Source organism: Hakea prostrata, chromosome 7 (assembly GCF_041222555.1).
Source record: "Hakea prostrata isolate BN-2017 chromosome 7, UWA_Hpros_2, whole genome shotgun sequence".
Taxonomy (NCBI): Eukaryota; Viridiplantae; Streptophyta; class Magnoliopsida; order Proteales; family Proteaceae; genus Hakea; species Hakea prostrata.
In genome coordinates, this window is record NC_142606.1 from 24,620,882 (window position 1) to 24,638,298 (window position 17,417).

The window sequence follows — 17,417 nt, forward strand, 5'->3', positions numbered from 1 at the left end:
GTTTACATTAGTTTATATGAATTTTTCTAAACTTCTAGTTTTGCCCGCATATAGCCGGACATGTGCCAATAAAAAACTTTAGATCAAGTGATGTTTCATACCAAAATAATGTTATCAGTGTGTTTATTAGCATCAAATTAGGTTATACAACAAAATTCAAGCCAAAATGATCCTAAACACCCTGCGAAGGGTCGAATTTTCATCGATACCCTGCAAAAAGTCGCTGATGTCGCCAGCCACCGACATGGCAACATGGTCCTTGTTACCAGGAGTGATTAAGATTAAGTAGGGAGTAATTTCTGAAAAAAAATGATTATAAGTGAGGCATCATTCAAGGAAAGAGGTCACCACTTTTCTTTATCTATTAGCATGTCGGTCAAGTGTTCACTTGTAAAATGTCCGATGACGAATTCAAAGGCTTGAAAACAAGGGCATTCTACAGTTACTAGCAATGTTAAGCTTAAAGTTCCTGTTGGTTTCTACTACTTCACTTTCAATGGGGAGGGAGTTGGCCTCACTTTTTTAAGAATTGAGGTTCCTCTGAGTTAGTTTACGCACATTTTCAACTACATCTTTAGGAGTAGCCTTCTGTATAATTTGAATATACAATGAGAAGTGTTCCGACTAAAAAAAAATCACTCTTCACCTCATTCTATGAGATATTAGTTTTTACGAATTAGCCTCACTTTTATAGATAATTGACTAGCTCCAATTCAATGGATTTACAAATAAGATTCTTCAAACTTAATTCATCAAGAGAGAAGAAAATCTCCAAACACAACATGATAGAGTGCACCAATCTAGCTCTTTATCATTCTTCATGCTTATTAATTTACTCTACTATTAGTCTCTTACAATTAGTAATCAACCCTTATGTTGTAGAATATTTTTAATAATTAGTTAACATTTTGCATGTTTTTCGAATAATTTACTTCGTAAAAAAAAAGACTAATAATTAAATTATCACTAGAAATAAGTTGAGGAGAGAGGTTGAGTTGTAAGTTTTGAAAATTTTTCAAAGACAAAGACTCAAATTTATGAGGTTACCTTCTTCATTCCTAGTGATTAGATTTTATGATTTTTATCATCAGCACGTATTGATATTTTAAGATTTCATATTCAATTGAATCTTGCCTATGGTTGATCAAAATCAGATCCTCAGCGTCCGAGCAAGGCGTGCGTTCGACTACTATGATATATGAGAATATCTGCGTATACGTGATATATGGCGGACCCAGGATTCAATAGTGGGGGGGGGCGAAGAATGAAAGCCAGTAACCTTCTTATTTGGGATCCCACCGCTAAATTATTTTATTAAATTAAAGAATAGACCCACATATATTTGTGGGGCCCACACTATTGAAAAAATGATGAATTATTGATAATGATATATTTCCGACAAAATATACGAAAATTAAAGCAACAATATAAAAAATATACATATGACTTCAACCCTAAAAAGTTAAATGCAAACCAAAATTTTCTTTGATAGGAGATATAAACCAAAAATTTTTTTTAGATAAGAGATGCAAATCAATGGTAGTTAGTTACCACTAACTATAGACATTTTATTCACAAAAAAACAAAAACAAAATGCGAAGAAATAAAGAAACATAGAATATAAAATCAAATAAAAAGAATAACAAAAGAAAAGAAAAAAAAAAAAAACAATAAATAAATTGAGAAAGAGAAAGAGACTTAATTTTGGAGTAGATTTTCCAAATTTTCAAGCACGCTATAGAAAGGGAAGAGAATAAATAGGAAAAAAGAGGATAGAGAATAGGAGATAAGAGAATAAATAGGGATGAAGAGTTAGTTTTAAATTAAAATAACATTTTGATTTTTGAATACCTAATAAGATTTTTTTTTTCCAAAAATTCCCTTTAACCCACGATAAACAGGAGAGAATAAAAGGAAGAAAGATGGAGAGAAGAGATGGGAGAATAAATAGGGATTGATGAATTAATTTTTTTTATTATGAATGACATTTATACCCACATTTACCTTAAAATGCACAATATTTGGGGGCCAAATAGGACATTCACGGGGAAGAGAAAAATCGAAAAATTAAAAGAATTAGGAGAATATGCATAAAATTTTAAAAAATCCGGGGGGCCATGGTCCGGCCCCTTCATAGGTCCGCCCCTAGATATATTGATTATCCGAATTTTATTTCTTCTCAAATCTTCTATATGCATGAACCACGTAATGAAAAGTATAGCTGCTGGCTTGATCTCCTCTCTAGCTCGTCTAACAAACATGGAAAAAGGTGTTTGATGTTGTAGTTTTCAGTTTTCTTGTTCGGTTTCTCTGCCGACGTGTGTGATGTGGATGAGATGCATGAGTTTCACAATTCTTTTTTTTTGTTTCTTTTTTATCACAGATCTCCACCGTTTTTTGGTGGAATGAAGAAAACAATAAAGGTTTGCTTCTATCGAACTCGAAGTGCTATGCTATAATATTATTACTTAATGCAGAGAGAGAGACGCGTGAAATGAGACTCTGAATATGTTTGTAGCCTTGTAAGGCTTGGAGATCGATCGACATGTGGATCTCCCATGCATGAAACTTTCATTTTCTGAAAGAGAAATGAGAATCTGGAAAATTGAAAAGCAACAACTTTGATGAAGTAAGGAAAGATTGATCTCGAAGATTCTCATACTCAGGAGATGAATAAAGTAATGCCATTCAAACAATAAAACAAAAGCTTGTGGATAAGATTTTTTTTGGGGTCAGCTTTAGTAATTCATTTGCATTTATCAAAAGAAAATCGTACTTACGCTCATCCCGTGGGAAAACATCTTCGGCTGTTTACAAGTCTCTCTTGTGTACACAGCAGTGTTGGGTTTGGATGTCTTGTATTTTATGGGTTCATATAATTATGATTTTGGTTGTATTTATAATTGAAACATGATTTTGGTTAATTATTAATACTGGGGTAAAATTATAATTACATTGAGATTAGGGTTTTTAGGTTTATCTATAAATAGTCTTTGTGGGATAACTTATAGGCATCAATCCCTATAGGAGATTGGGGAATCAATCTCTGTAGGAGATTGGGGAACCCATCTTGAGGATAAAGATTGGAGGCAAGCAAAGGATAGTACTTTGTAGGTGTGAGGTTTTTCTGGAAATAGTGAAACTTCTTCTCTCTAGTGGACGTAGGCAAGGTTTTGCCGAACATGTTAAATTCCCCTTGTGTGCTTTGCTTGTGTTCTTCTCTGTTCGTGATTGTGCATCCGTTGTCCCTAACAAATAGTACACATATATACCATAATTGGTTGAAAAAACAAAGAAAATACAAGATTATTGAGGATTTTTAAAATTTTAAATTAAACTTTTAATCTCTGTCAATCATTTGATACAAAAATGTATAGATAAAAATTTTCCCCATCCCGTTAGAAATTGATCATCGTGATTTTCTAATCTGAAAATAAATTAATCAAAGTGTTTGGGCGTTCTCAATAAAGGGTGCATGGAGTTTAGACCCCGAATACATATGGTTCAGTTTATATGTCTTTCTTTCTGGCTGTTAGAGAAGGCTAAGTGAATTATTTGTATACATATACATGCATAAAATCATAACTTAAAAGTCTTTAAATGCACTTTTACTGGATTTTAATTTGTAGTTTTTTTTTTGTAGCTTTGTATTAGGGAGTGGTCAGGGGACTTCCACATACATTAAAGGAAGAGTCAAACTCGCAATCTTTTCACTCAAAGTTGTTAGTCATTACTGACTAAAGCACCCTTCAATAGTATTCAAGTTAGAAGTGTTATGTATATGTGGAATTTACTACAAAATTAACTAGTCCACATGGCATTCATTCGACGACTGGAAGAGTAGAAAGCACCAGACTACTAAATATAGCTGATCTAAATCCTTTTGGACCCACTATTCCCAGGACTCATGGGTCTTGCACTCATAAGTGGGGGAACCCATCCAATATAATGTGTGAAACTTCCCTCCTTCCCTCGATATGAGTAGATCCAAACTCAAGGTGCATGATACGCTTGAGTTTTGTTTGTTTTTATCGTTTGTACTCATAAGTTTGATCCAAGTCATTTTAATATCCGCGCCCCCAAAAAATTTCATTTTAATATCAGAGTTCCAGATGAAAATTATCTCTTATACTTTTAATAATTACAACCATGGTAGTATGAGGGGATCAAATTATTCAATCCTCCCTTGAAGAAAACAATATAGAGAGCTATCTAATTTTTTTGTTTCTTTTGGTAAACTATAGAGCTTTCTACTTTAGATTATGGTTTCTCTGGTTTGCGATTCTGACGCATTGTCCCCATAACTATCAAATAATAGAAGAAATAGATAATATCAGATGAAAAAAATAATAATAATGTAGACATGTAGTTGGTAAGATTTAATACGATTTGTATTTTACTTTAGGACATCTGGACAGATTTCGTGAAGACAAGCAGCGAATAAATTATTCATTTAAAAATAATGAAAATTGTTTTGATCACTTGGACTGAAATATTTATTTCTTCCACCACTAAAAAAAATACATATGGGTCTCCTTAATAAACAATAAACTAATATTAGATTTTTTTTAGTACAATATATTACTTATGGATTCCAACTAGACTAACATCGTCTTTTAAGTACATTAAAATTTCAAACTTTGGCAATTGATATTGATAAGCGCCATAACAAAGAAAGAGAGAAAACCCTAGCGGAGCGCCGGTCTAAGGAAAACGAACGCCGCCGTGCTTTGAGGTGGAGAGCCTCTTTCTCTCCACCTCCACCCCCACCCCGTTTCTGCTTCCTCGCCTCCATCTCTCCCTCTCTCCGCCTTCTCTTTTGCTTTCTTTAGTTTTTTTTTGCTTTAGCCTCATTTTTTTTGCTTGGTTTTGCCTCTGGTATTTCACACTTCGTTCATCTTTGCCTCTTTCTCTTCGATTCTCTCCTTTCTCAGTTTTTCTCTCTCATTGTTTCTCTCCATTTCTGTCTTTCCCTAACCCTTGAAGTTCCGATTAGAAAAAATTAAAAATTAAAAATCATTTCTCAATTACTCATTCTCTTCATCTCTCTCCGCTTCTCGCTTTTCCCCCAACCGGTGGAAGGTTCAGCTTAAAAAAAAAAAAAAAAAAAAAAAAAGGTAGATGCGAGTTTCAGTAGTGCATTCCGCAGATATGAAGGTTTTATGCCGGAGTTGGAAGTGTCTCCCGTGGATCTAAAAGCTCTGCTGTTGCGAGAGTCTCGTGTTGTTGGTCGCCGTCAATATGTCTTCGTCATGGCTATTATTTCCGACCTTTGTGACGTGTCATCTCTCCTACCCTTGTGGTGTGTTGCTTCTTTGGGTGTTTGTGATGGAAAATACGTATGCCGTATTCCTTGTGCTTAATTGTTGTTGTGGTTGTTACAACCACTTTTCTAAAGGCTTATTGGGCTCAACCCATTCCTTAGCTAGGATGACGTTGTCTATTGCATGTCTGACACATGGTCAATTTATATTCCTTGTTCAGACCAAACCTTGTGTTTTCATGCATTTATCTTTTGTATTTCTTTCTTTTCTTTGATATGTGTTTGTATTTCCTTTCAAGTTCATGAATGAAGTTTTTCAGCTTCAGTACGAAAAAAAAAAACTTTAAAGGATCAAAATACCTTTCAAATTATTTAATACAATGTGTTATGACTAAAATGTTCTTTAACTATTCACAATATATATTTTTTTAATGACAAAAAATAAATTAATTAATACATCTATAAAATAAAAAAAAAAAAAAGCTTAATTAATATATTTTGTGAATAGTTAAATTAAGCATGAGGGGTATCTTAAAAAAATTATATATTTTGTGAATAGTTAAAAGGCATTAGTGATGAACCACATTATTAAGAATTGAAGGGTATTTCCTTAAGGGTTTCCCGATACCACGGAAGGCGTGTGTGCACCACTTATATTTGCACTAATTTAGTCAGGTCCACTAAAAATTAATAAAAAAATAAAAAAGACTAATGGGTTTCACAGCTGGGCTGAACCATGGGCCAGCCCCACTTGGTTAAGGGAGAGTCTATAACTATGTAGCTATTGAGTAGGGAGTTGGGTTTAGGAAAAACTCCAGTTGAGTAAAGGAAAGGAAACAATGTAAAAGGAAAAGGCCAAGGTGGGTGAGCAACTCAAATCTTTCAGGATGACCCAAAACCATGTAAGACTTAGGGGTTAATAAAGGAGGTAAACTTTCATGGCCTAAATCCACCCTAACCCACTCTGAGGCCTGAACCAGAATAGAATGTCTAGGATTAAGATTTTGGTCCTTAAGGCAGATTAAAGGTTGAAATACTCAGGTTCAAGTTAAGGACCTGATCCCACCCCCACCATGTTTGATCCTGAATTTAACTCTAAATCCTTACCTAAAGCTCCCTTTATTACAATGTGCTCATCACCATTACAATAAAACAGTAAAAAGAAGAATTGTAAGAAAAGTTTGTAAAAAGATAAATGTCTTCCAATTCAATCCGAGAGGGCCGAGAGGCCAATTAATTTTGTGTTGCAAGTTTGAAAACTTCCAACCACAGATAGACCATCCGAGAAGACGTAGAAAGAATCAATATTCAAAACTTGACAAGCAATAAAACACGATCCCCAGCCTGAGAAATAGACCAAAAAAGTGAAGAGAAACAGAGTACAGCAGAAATATAAGCTGTATAATAACAAAATCACCCACCAACCGTCTGCAACCAAGCAAAACAACGAATCTGGGTTGTAACGTAACAGACATGGAAGCAGGACTATACCGACCAGACCACCACACAGAGACAGAACCAACAGACAAAAATCAAACCCACCCAACCAGACAGCTCACACTGATAAAACCCCCAAAAGGGGCAGCAGCACTGGACATAAAAGGAAAGATGACTTATTGGCATTTATTGGCAGGACAGGACCCATGAACCCAACACCCTCGGAACCTCCAAGGCTCCACCCTACCTTCCCTTCTCCGTGTCCTCTCTTTGTCTCTCTCTTTTGGATGCTGGTGACATGTGCAAGCATGACTTGCATGCTAAACACATTTCAATTTCATGATCATCTGATTTCAATCCTTGAAAACACAGTTACGACAGTAAACTTTTGAAGCTAAGGAAAGAAAAGAATCTCTGCCAAGATGATGCAGACTGACTGAAGAAATTTCAATTTATCTAACCACCAACTAAAGGAAGATCATATAGTCAACTTAGTAACAAAATTTCAATGCGGCCTCCGGTTCAAAAAGAACCAAGAGATAAACCTTAAAACAAGAGACTAAACAAGCTACCAGCAATCATCTCAAGATAAGTTCAATAACTCTAATGCAAGAAAGACACAGGAGAGATGAACAAAGAAAATTCATTCTTCCTCTTCGCCCTCATTCTCGGCAATGTTGAAATAACGCAGTTCATAGACATTCCTATCCTTGTTGGATGAGATCACCCGAAGCCAATCACGGACATTGTGTTTCTTCAAGTATTTTTTGGTCAAGTACTTTAGGTACCTGAAATAAGATGCAATGAATCAGTTTACATATATGGCAGTTCTAACAAAATTCTCAAAGACCAGTCAGTTATATAAGTGAAATCTTGTCAAAAGTTTATCTAGTCATGGTCTGACAACCATCTAGCTAACATATCCAATTTGAAATTAACTAGAGAAATTGCAAAACATCATTCTTCTGGTTTAAGCATGGTAACAAAGAAACACATGATTGCATCCACTTGATGTGAACCCACCAAGAGACTATTCAAGGATTGAGCTCCTTCCCAATGCAGGAAGGTGGATAGCAAACATCTAACTGCTGGGGAGCCATAAGGCACAGATCTTAGCAGTTAGAACCACTTTCCAGTCATTGGATGCACACTGCACACCATCCCACTCTGGGGAAGAGCCAATTACAATACTCAAGAGGAAAGAAAGGGAGGAACAAAAGGGGAAAACACATTATTTAGCAATAGAATTACTACCCATGGATTGAATCTGAGATTACAAATATGGGGGAGGGGGGAACAAAATTAAACAAAGATGACAGCACAAAGTGCTTACTCATAGTCTAACATGTTACTACAATTGCCACCAACCTAATTCCTTTTGACGTTTCTTTTTGTATGGGGGTGGGAGGAGGATTATGTCCTTGATCCATCTTAGTGATCAAATCTCAGAAACTGTTTGGCATCTGTGCTGAACCTTGGTTGCCCAGCATTAAAGGCCATAATGAATGCAGCAGATCACATTGAATGAAACCACACCTGCCCAGTTTATACACCCACTTAACCAAATGGTCGATAAACTACAATTTTACAACACTAGTGGAAAAATTGGATCAAGACACTCATGGAAACAGGTCCTCGGAGGTATCTGATATTCAGCAGTCTTATATTCTTCATCCTATGTTATCATGTTACAAAAGTCATTTTTCACAAAAAATGCTGCAATCCAGTTATCATTAACATGTTCTAACCTAGTCCATCAGTCAACTATAGATATCAATCTTTACGAAGGCATAACCAATATAATGACTCTGGTTATCTCATTATCTGGCTCCTTTACTCTTTCGTGTCCATTATTCATATCACCAAAATTGCTCCTCAAAAATTTGAATGAGCAATCATGTATGAACCATTTGCAAGACAATATGAAACACAGGAAACAGAATCATCAGCCAGATTAAAATATGATCACCATGACAAAGAACCTAAAGGAAAATAGGTCTAGAAATCAGTTGAAGGTTGTGTTTGATGGTTTAGCGAGTGGAATGATGCTGTGGAGAAGACTAAACTAACAGGTGTCACCTAGCTCTTCTTGTTGTTGCGGTTATACAGTTAGATAGATTTATCTAGTGGGTCACGTTGTATTCTGATTCCCTATCTCTGTACTTCTATACATATTGTGATCCATCCTTTTTCTGATAATACTGAATCAGCATTTCATCAAGGTATTCAGAATTAATCAATAAGTAACGGATAAGAAGAAATAGGATCAAATTTTCCTCGATGAAGTTTGTAGTTATCAGGTGAAACTGACTGGTCAAAATCATGAAATTTGCTAAGATTATACACCTAAATGATTAGATAAAAGTTAGAAACCCAGCTCATCACCATCAGCTAATCTAATTCCACTAGCTGTAATCCTAGAACATTCTTAACAAAATACGGAGTTTGCAGCAATGGTTTGGATTAGAACTTCACTGTTTCACTTCCAGATAGCGCAAAAAGGAACAAACATCAAGATAATGTCAAATGATGAAACCAGAAATACCGCTTAGAGAAGTTGCTGTCAGAGGTAACGGAGATCTTGGTCTTTTCGCGGGAGATAGTAATGGTATCACCAAGAGCACCTGCCTTGCCTCCAACCTTAATCCTCTCCTGGAGGAACTTCTCAAGCGATGCGATGTCCATGATCTTATCCTCCACCGGCTTAGCACAGTCAATCGTGAAGGTTACTCCCTTCTTCTTTCCCTTCGTGACTGCTACGCTCCCTCGAGCCATTTTTTACTTCTGCTCCTGCAATTTAAAAATTCCAAAAAAAAATAACAACCATTGTTAGCTTCACAATTCTTAAACAGTGATTTCCCAAATGCTTTCACATAAGCACATTGAAATCCGTCTCCACATACCGATCTGATGAAACAAGATTCGCCGCAGCTGCGAGGGAAGAGGGGAAGTTTAGCAATGGAGGTTGGATTTAAAACTTTGAGAGGTCAAGATTAGGGTTTCGAGGGTTTGGTTACTCATGACGGTGTTAGTAACAGTTCAAGCACTTTGTAACATACACCGTTGGATCATCTAAAGTTCACAAATCTGTGATGTACGAAACGGACCGCCGAGATCTCTTATTTCCACTGCTGACACCACAATTTTATTTTTAGCACCCCAAAAAATATGCCAAGCAGGAGTTGGTTGAATTCTTTTGTTATTTTTAGCATTAGAAATTACACAGCAAATTACACAACACAGCTATATTTGGGGCAAAACTCTTAATCACCTACTATTGCCTCATAAATTCACATGACACCCATATATAAATTAAAAATTATCCACACTTGACTTTGTTGTTAAAATGGATTATGAAATTATCCAAATGCTTTTAATTTTATTTAAAGCATTTAAAATTTAAATTTCAAATTACCTAAATATCCTCTAGGTAGGAAAATGATGATAATATCCCAATTTTTTATACAACAAATGACACTAATACCTTCACTATAAATTTAGGGGTTGTATGGTAACGATTCTATGCCAAATTTCCTAATTCGGCATAGAATCCACTTGAACAAAATTACTAAAATACCCCTTTACCCAATAGGGCCATTATACCCCAAGCATACCTCGTCTCTCTCACTTTGCAACCCATCTTCTTCGCCACCCCTCCGCCACTCTCGCGCTACCGTCTTCTCGGGCCACACCATTGGTTTCATCAACTCCATCAAGTCTCACAACAGTCATCTTTTGTGAAATCCCCCGGATTCTAACCCTTTAACGATTAACCCATAATTTTTAGACCACGAACCCAGGCCTCGAATCTGCGACAAGCCGACAACTATGGATCATTAAGTCGAGCCCGAAAATTCTAAAGTGAACCCAATGCAAGTGGTTGAACCTTGTGATGACTCGACCTCTCTCATATGGTTTAAGAGGAGAGAGAATGTCAATCATGACGGCGTTAAGGGGCGATTTTGGCATGTCCGTAGATCGATGATGGAGAGTTCGATCGACGAGGTAAATATACCCAAACAAAGATAATCAAAAGATCTTTCTTTCAAGCCATAAATCACTAGATTCTAACCTTGGTTGAGGGGTCAGCCAGTGCTAGTTGATCGAATAGGTCGATTGCGCTAGATCGACCGCCCCTCCTCAATGACAAGGTAGAATCAGGATTTTGTGTTTTAAAACCCTACACGAATTATATAATACTAGTGCGAGACTAAAGCTAAGAGAAGAGGAGAAACTAAGGAGAAGAGTGGTTAAAGACTTGATTGTGAGTATAACCAACGATTGTTGTGAGCGAAATTGTGAATTTGAAGAATGAAAATCAAATCGAAAAGTGATGAATAAATTAACCATGTCTTGTATGTTTAAGTATTATTATTTTCATTATATTAATAATATAAATTGCTTTAGTTACATATATTATGATATGCTTGTCTGTGACTTTGAGCGAATGGAAGGTAAGATTATATGATTGTGTATTATTATTCATTTTGAACTATATACTATCGATATGAGAATAATATGGGAATGTATGAGAATGAATAACATTGAATGAGATTACCCTTTTATTCTATTTTTACGAACTAGGGTTGTGGGTCCACCCATTACCCTAGTGACCTTATATGATTGCATCTAGACCTAATAAATGAATGCTAGGTGTCTATACGTGTTGGGCTAAGTACCCTTATGAGTGCTACTACCCTTCTGGTAGAGATATTGAAGCCGGTTAACGCGTGACGTCAATGGATGGTCTTGAGTATCAAGCAGGCTCACTGTCATCATAGAGCTGTAGGGTTGCATATAATAGATAAAGGCTCCTAGGCACTCAAGATCGGTAACCAATCCGTGAGAGGACATGGAGAACATCCGAACCATATGTAGTACGAGACCATATGACTTTGCATTGGGCCTAGAGTTATCCCTAACATACGTCAAATTTCATGCCAAAATGTGATGTAAGAAAGTGGTGACCTATACACCAACCATGGCTTGACAAGATTTTACCAAACAAACTTAGAAAACCCAATAGACATCTCTTATTGAGGAAGAGTGACTGAGACCGCCCAAAGGAAATTGGTGTTTAAATTTAATGCATGTCTACCATAGAGACTTCATAATAGAGTTAGGGGCATACATCATAATCTTGCATTTATATATTAATATTATTACTATTATCATCATTTATGAATATGATGTAGAAATTATGATTGAATGCATGACATTAATGTTTAATTGGCCTCACTGAGTTCTGTGGTATTCATTCATTTATATGTATATGTTATTTAGATTTCTCTACAGGTTATGAGGACTCCTCTCAAATGGAGGATTCGTCGCAGGGAGACTATTTGGAATGAACAATTGAAGAATAAGTGGAAGTGCACGAGGCTTCGTGCTTGTGCTTTAATTGCTCCTACGAAGCTGGCCTTTAGTAGTAGAGATCTCGCCGTACTTAGGAAATCTCTTATGTCATTTATGACACTTTTCTATATCTACACTTTGATTTTATTTGAGAAAGGCGATGGTATCTTTTACTAAGATTCTTGAATATTTATCACTATAAACACTCTTTCTTTCTTTGTTTGAACTTTGATGCTTAACTTTTGGGTTCGAGTCTTGGATGATTGTAATTGATATTTCAGATTTTAGAATTAGATATTTGAACTTGATTTATTATTGTACTGTTGATTATGCTATATCATATATTTGTATGGAATTGTCATTGAACCTATGTCTGCAATGTATCATCCACATAGGTATCCGGTATGACTGAATCCGGCTAGGTGGGGTGTGACATCACCCCCAACTTCTCTTCTCAAAATCTCTCTCTCTAGCTCTCTCTCACCATCTGATAGACTGAGTAGCCCAAAATTAATCATCTCATAGTGAGTAGTATTGTGCCTGGAGAAGTAGCACAGTGGAGAGTAGCGGAGGGGTGGTTGGAGAATATGGATAACATGGGTTGCAAGAGACACGGGGGGTATGCTTGGGGTATTTTAGTAGTTTCGCTTAAGGGAGGGCATTTTTGTAATTTGACTTCAGGTTTTGAATCATTAAATTTATAGTGAGGGTATTAGTGTCATTTGCTGAATCGAAATTGGGGGTATTATATTCATTTTCCTATCCCGAGGGTATTTAGGTAAATTAAATTTTTAAATGTTTAAAATAAAAGTAATGGCATTTAGGTAATTTCATAATCCTTTTTAACAACAAAGTTTATTATGGGTAACTTGTAATTTACATGTGGGTTCCATGTAATTTATGAGATAATAGTGGGATAACTATAGTACTTTTGAAAACAGTCCAATAACAGTTTTAGAATGCCAAAGAACACCAAAAGGCGTTTGGTAAAATGGGTCGTTCTTTCGCTTTCAGGAAACGAACCAGTCAATTTTCGTATTTGAAAAGGTTACTTGTTAAATGCTTGAGATGATGGATACTTAAGTCAAAGAACGTCAAAATCACATCAAAGAGTGACACTCAACCCAAACTTCATTCACACACAACTTATAATTCCTTTCCAGGCTTCATAAGTTAAATATCCATCATCTCAAGTGTTTTCAATACAAATTTTACGAAACGATCAAAATTTTATTCAGACCACCGTTCTTTGATAAAAAACGCTAGAAAACGATTCGAACGTAATTCTCAGAAAAAACCATTACATAACTCTCACTTGAGAGCCTCAAAAGAACCACTTGAGATCTTCTTTGGTTCAACCTCAGTCACAATCGTCGGAGTTTGGATTTAGCCTATGATCCCCTTATACATCTTCACCGCACATTATAAGTGGGGTCTATAGAAGGGTTCCATTGTGATTCGTCATGTTAGAATTAATGGTAGCCCGTCTCTTCATTATGATGGAGAAGTGTGAGAGATGCATAGAGCTATACCAATTTCAACCTAAATCTTTGTTTGTTGTCGCAATCCCGAGACACAATATTTTCGAGATTTAATGACTATGTTTCGTACTTTCTACCATGATTAAAAAAAATGTCCTATTCTTATGTTTGCAGCTATTGAATGTAGAAAATGCAATGTATTGTGTTTTTTTTTTTTGGAGTGGAAGTGAAGAATATATATTGAATAATAAAAGGGATTCGGACTTGGAATGTGTGAATGTGGTAAGACCTAGCTTCACAGATAGAAGGAAATTGTGAAGGCCCACTAAATTTTGGATACGAGCTTGAACTATTCGGTGCAGGCACGAAATTTCCAATTATTCAGAAGTTAAGAACAGTCATGAGGGTAAACTAAAACTTCTCCTGTTTTCATTATTTTGCTACTTGTTGCCTTGTATATATAATAGAGACTGCATGGTCAAGTAAATTTAGGGCCTGTTTGGTTACATGAGTCTGGGAGATTTCAAATTCTAGAGATTTCAAATCTATAGACTTCAAATCTATGGAATCATAACTTATAAAATTAAGTGTTTGGTTGTGGAATGAAATATATGGATTCATCTTAAAAAACTATTTGATCGACGTGATTTTTGTGAATGTACAATTGTATAGCTTTTTTGAAATCTCTGGATTTCACCCCTTACCCATAAATCTACAGATTCACCTTTTTACACTAAAAACGTGAATCTGTAGATTTCATGAATCTAGAGATTTTTACAACCAAACGGGTATAATTCTCAGATTCATGAATCCAGAGATTTGAAATCTCTAGATTCATGTAACCAAACAGGCCCTTAGAAAATTTTGAAAATTATTGTTTGAAATAGCACAATTTTTGAAAACTGTATGATGCGTCCAAAATCTGTTTAACCTCCAGATCCTTTATGAAAAACCTGTAAGATGGATGGTCTAACCATAGGATCGAATGGTCACTTCTAAAGGCTAAGTCAGTAATGAATTAGATCACAGAGTTCTAGTTAGTTGTAGAGCTTTAATTGAAAATAATAATGAAGAGAAATGATTAAAATATCTCTATTGGGTGTTAGGCATTTGTTTATATAGGATTTACCTTCATTTCTTAACTATTTGATTCATTAATGCCTCTTCTTGATAGATGTTCAATCTTAGGGTTTTACCCTTCTTTCAATGGTAAGGACAGTTACCTTACCTAGCACGGTCATCCATCTCTTATTAATGGTACTTTCCTTCTATAACACGATCACATCTACCGAATATTCCTATGAGATCACGCTCATTTTCATAACCGTGGAGCTCCTTTTCATCTACATAACTGATTGGTTCAAATTCTAAACCAGTCTCAACCATGATCGTTCCGTCCTAACCAAAGTCCACGACCCTACCGTGGCTAAACCCGGTTAGATGTTCTTTTGTCCTCATCACTACCTATTACCATTATAAAGTTATTTGGATCTTGATCCCCATTTTTTAATTAAGATCATATATTCTAATCTCTATAGTGTAATTATTAAAAGAGAAAAATAATTAAATAATATTTCATAATACTAAAATATCTCATCAATTAACTGTTGTATATTATAAGTAATCAAACAATGGTCAAAATCTTTACAAAAAAAAAAAAAAAAGACGGCACGAGAGGATTTAAGGATTTAATTTTCACATTCTTTCTTATCCTTGCACTTTTGGTTTTCTTCATTTTTTATTGATCGATGTAGTAAGTGAAACTGCAATAAAAAAGATTTGGTCTCATACATTAACCGTGGTATATTATAAGTAATCAAACAATTATAGATGAAATTTTGTCTTTGACTGTCTCATACATTTTTTACCTTTCTACCTAAAAACGAATTAATATTTAGCAATATGTTAAGATTCAATAAAAAACAACTACGTAACCATCCAAAAAAACGTAGGCAATGGATTTCTATAGGGATCTCTACAAAAGTGACACATTGTTTAATAAGATATTGTAAGAATTTCAATTTTTACCGAGTTAAATTGGTGGAGAATTTACATGATTTTATCCATGTTAGAAATCGTCGAGCCGATTTTCTTGTAAATGTGTAACATATGTCGTTACATCACATCAAAATGTTGAGATTAAATTTATAATATAAATATTTTTATATTTTAATTTAATTAAAATTATTTGATGTGACTTGTGCATGATTCATTTTCTTGTGAGAAAATACTAGATCAAATTCTAGAAATTACAACGAATTGGTTGAGTTGTTCGGTGAATTAAGTTGGTTCAAACATTAAATGTGAATTATTTTGATACGTAGACGGAGCTTTGAAGTATGATTAACACGAAACTCAATAAGTAGACGAACCCCACTCTATTTACAACCCACATTAGTGTTTTCTCTTTGAGTGTACTTGTCTTGTTCAACATCTAATAATTAACCAATAGCAGTTGGTGATGGTTATGTGCAGCAACATCATTTAATCTCTTTTTTTCTTTTTTAGTTTCTTTAATTTAATTGTATTGTCATTTAAGTTGCTATTATACAATGTGTTGTTAATTATGGCAAATTTATAAAAAAAATATTTTTTTTTTAAAACAAAAAAAAAAAAAATTTTTTTTGCGGATTGTGGGGGGGGGGGAAGAAGAAAGGAAGGAGGGGGGGGGGCCGCCCGGGCGGGGGGGGGGGGGGGGGGGGGGGAGAGGGGGGGGGGAGAAAAAAAAAAAAAAAACAACAACACCAAAAAACCAAAAACTCATTTATGTAGGGCCCATTATTGATAATAATTTTTTTTGACAAATATAGATAAAAAAAAAAAAAAAAAAAAAAAACATGAATTCAACCCTAGAAAGTCATACACAAACCAAAATTTTCTTTGTTAGTAGATGCAAACCAATGGTAGTTTTACCTTACTAACTATAGACATTTTATTCACAGTATAAAATCAAATAACAAAAATTGTAAAAGAAATAAAGAAACAAATAGTATAAAATCAAATAAAAATAATAAAAAAATAGAAACGATAAATAAATTGAGAAAGAGAAAGAATACCTAATTGTGGAGAAGATTTTTTTCCAATTTTTCCTTAACCCATACTTATAGAAAGGGAAGAGAATAAATAGAAAGAGAATATGAGAGAGGAGAGAATAAATACGGATTGAGGAGTTAATTTTTAATTAGGAATGAAATTTTGAATACCTAACAAGATTTTTTTTTCAAAAATTTTCCTTAACCCACGTTTATAAAAAGATAAGAGAATAAATAGGAAGAAAACATGAGAGAGAAAAAAGGGGAGAATAAATAGGGATTGAGGAACTAGTTTTTAATTTGGAATGACATTTATATCCATTATATTACCTTTAAAAATGGTTCTCAATATTGGGGGGGGCCAAATAGTGACATTTCACATGTAAAAAGAGAAAAAGCTGAAGAAAAATAAAGGAATTAACATATAAACCAGAAAATTAAGGAATTTATAACAAATTTTAAAAAATCCGGGGGGGGGCCATGGCCCCCCCTGGCCCCAATGCAGGTCCGCCCCTGTCGCAGATATCGCCGAATTATCGGCGATATCTCGCCTTTTCTCGCCTAACTGGCGATATCCCTAGATTTGATTGTGTGTCAACCTTTTTCTTTTCTTGTCAACATGTAGGCTACGTAATAGGAACTTATACTGCAGGTCTTTTCTATCCAATTGCTCGTCCTCCTGTCTTCCCACACTCTCACATAGATCAATTCGTGTGTGGACTCAGTGTGTGTGAAGAATGGGTAGATAGTCTGACTGGGTAGAAAGGATATGAACTATGGATCCTCTGCATGCAACGTAGAAGATAGAGAATTGTACTCACTTAGAGGGATCGTCCATCCATCCTCCCA

The 17,417-nt window shown here is 35.1% G+C and overlaps 1 protein-coding gene across 1 annotated transcript; it reads right to left on the bottom strand.

Annotated features, from left to right (window-relative positions):
- Window positions 1–7,080: 7,080 nt before the first annotated feature.
- On the bottom strand, window positions 7,081–9,712 carry LOC149010740 (large ribosomal subunit protein eL22z). Its single transcript, XM_089164054.1, has 3 exons — window positions 9,604–9,712; window positions 9,246–9,490; window positions 7,081–7,488 (listed from the first exon to the last, which is right to left on the bottom strand). Exons 2-3 carry the CDS (start codon window positions 9,473–9,475, stop codon window positions 7,344–7,346), a joined length of 375 nt encoding a protein of 124 aa, XP_089020180.1. The 5' UTR covers window positions 9,476–9,490; window positions 9,604–9,712; the 3' UTR covers window positions 7,081–7,343.
- Between the last annotated feature and the right edge of the window lie 7,705 nt (window positions 9,713–17,417).

What these genes read in the sequence shown, in the direction of transcription:
- LOC149010740 (XM_089164054.1), bottom strand. Translation starts at nt 9,475, where the DNA reads ATGGCTCGAGGGAGCGTAGCAGTCACGAAGGGAAAGAAGAAGGGAGTA. An exon ending in GACAGCAACTTCTCTAAGCG is followed by an intron (nt 7,489 to 9,245) that starts GTATTTCTGGTT and finishes ATCTTATTTCAG; the next exon opens with GTACCTAAAGTACTTGACCA.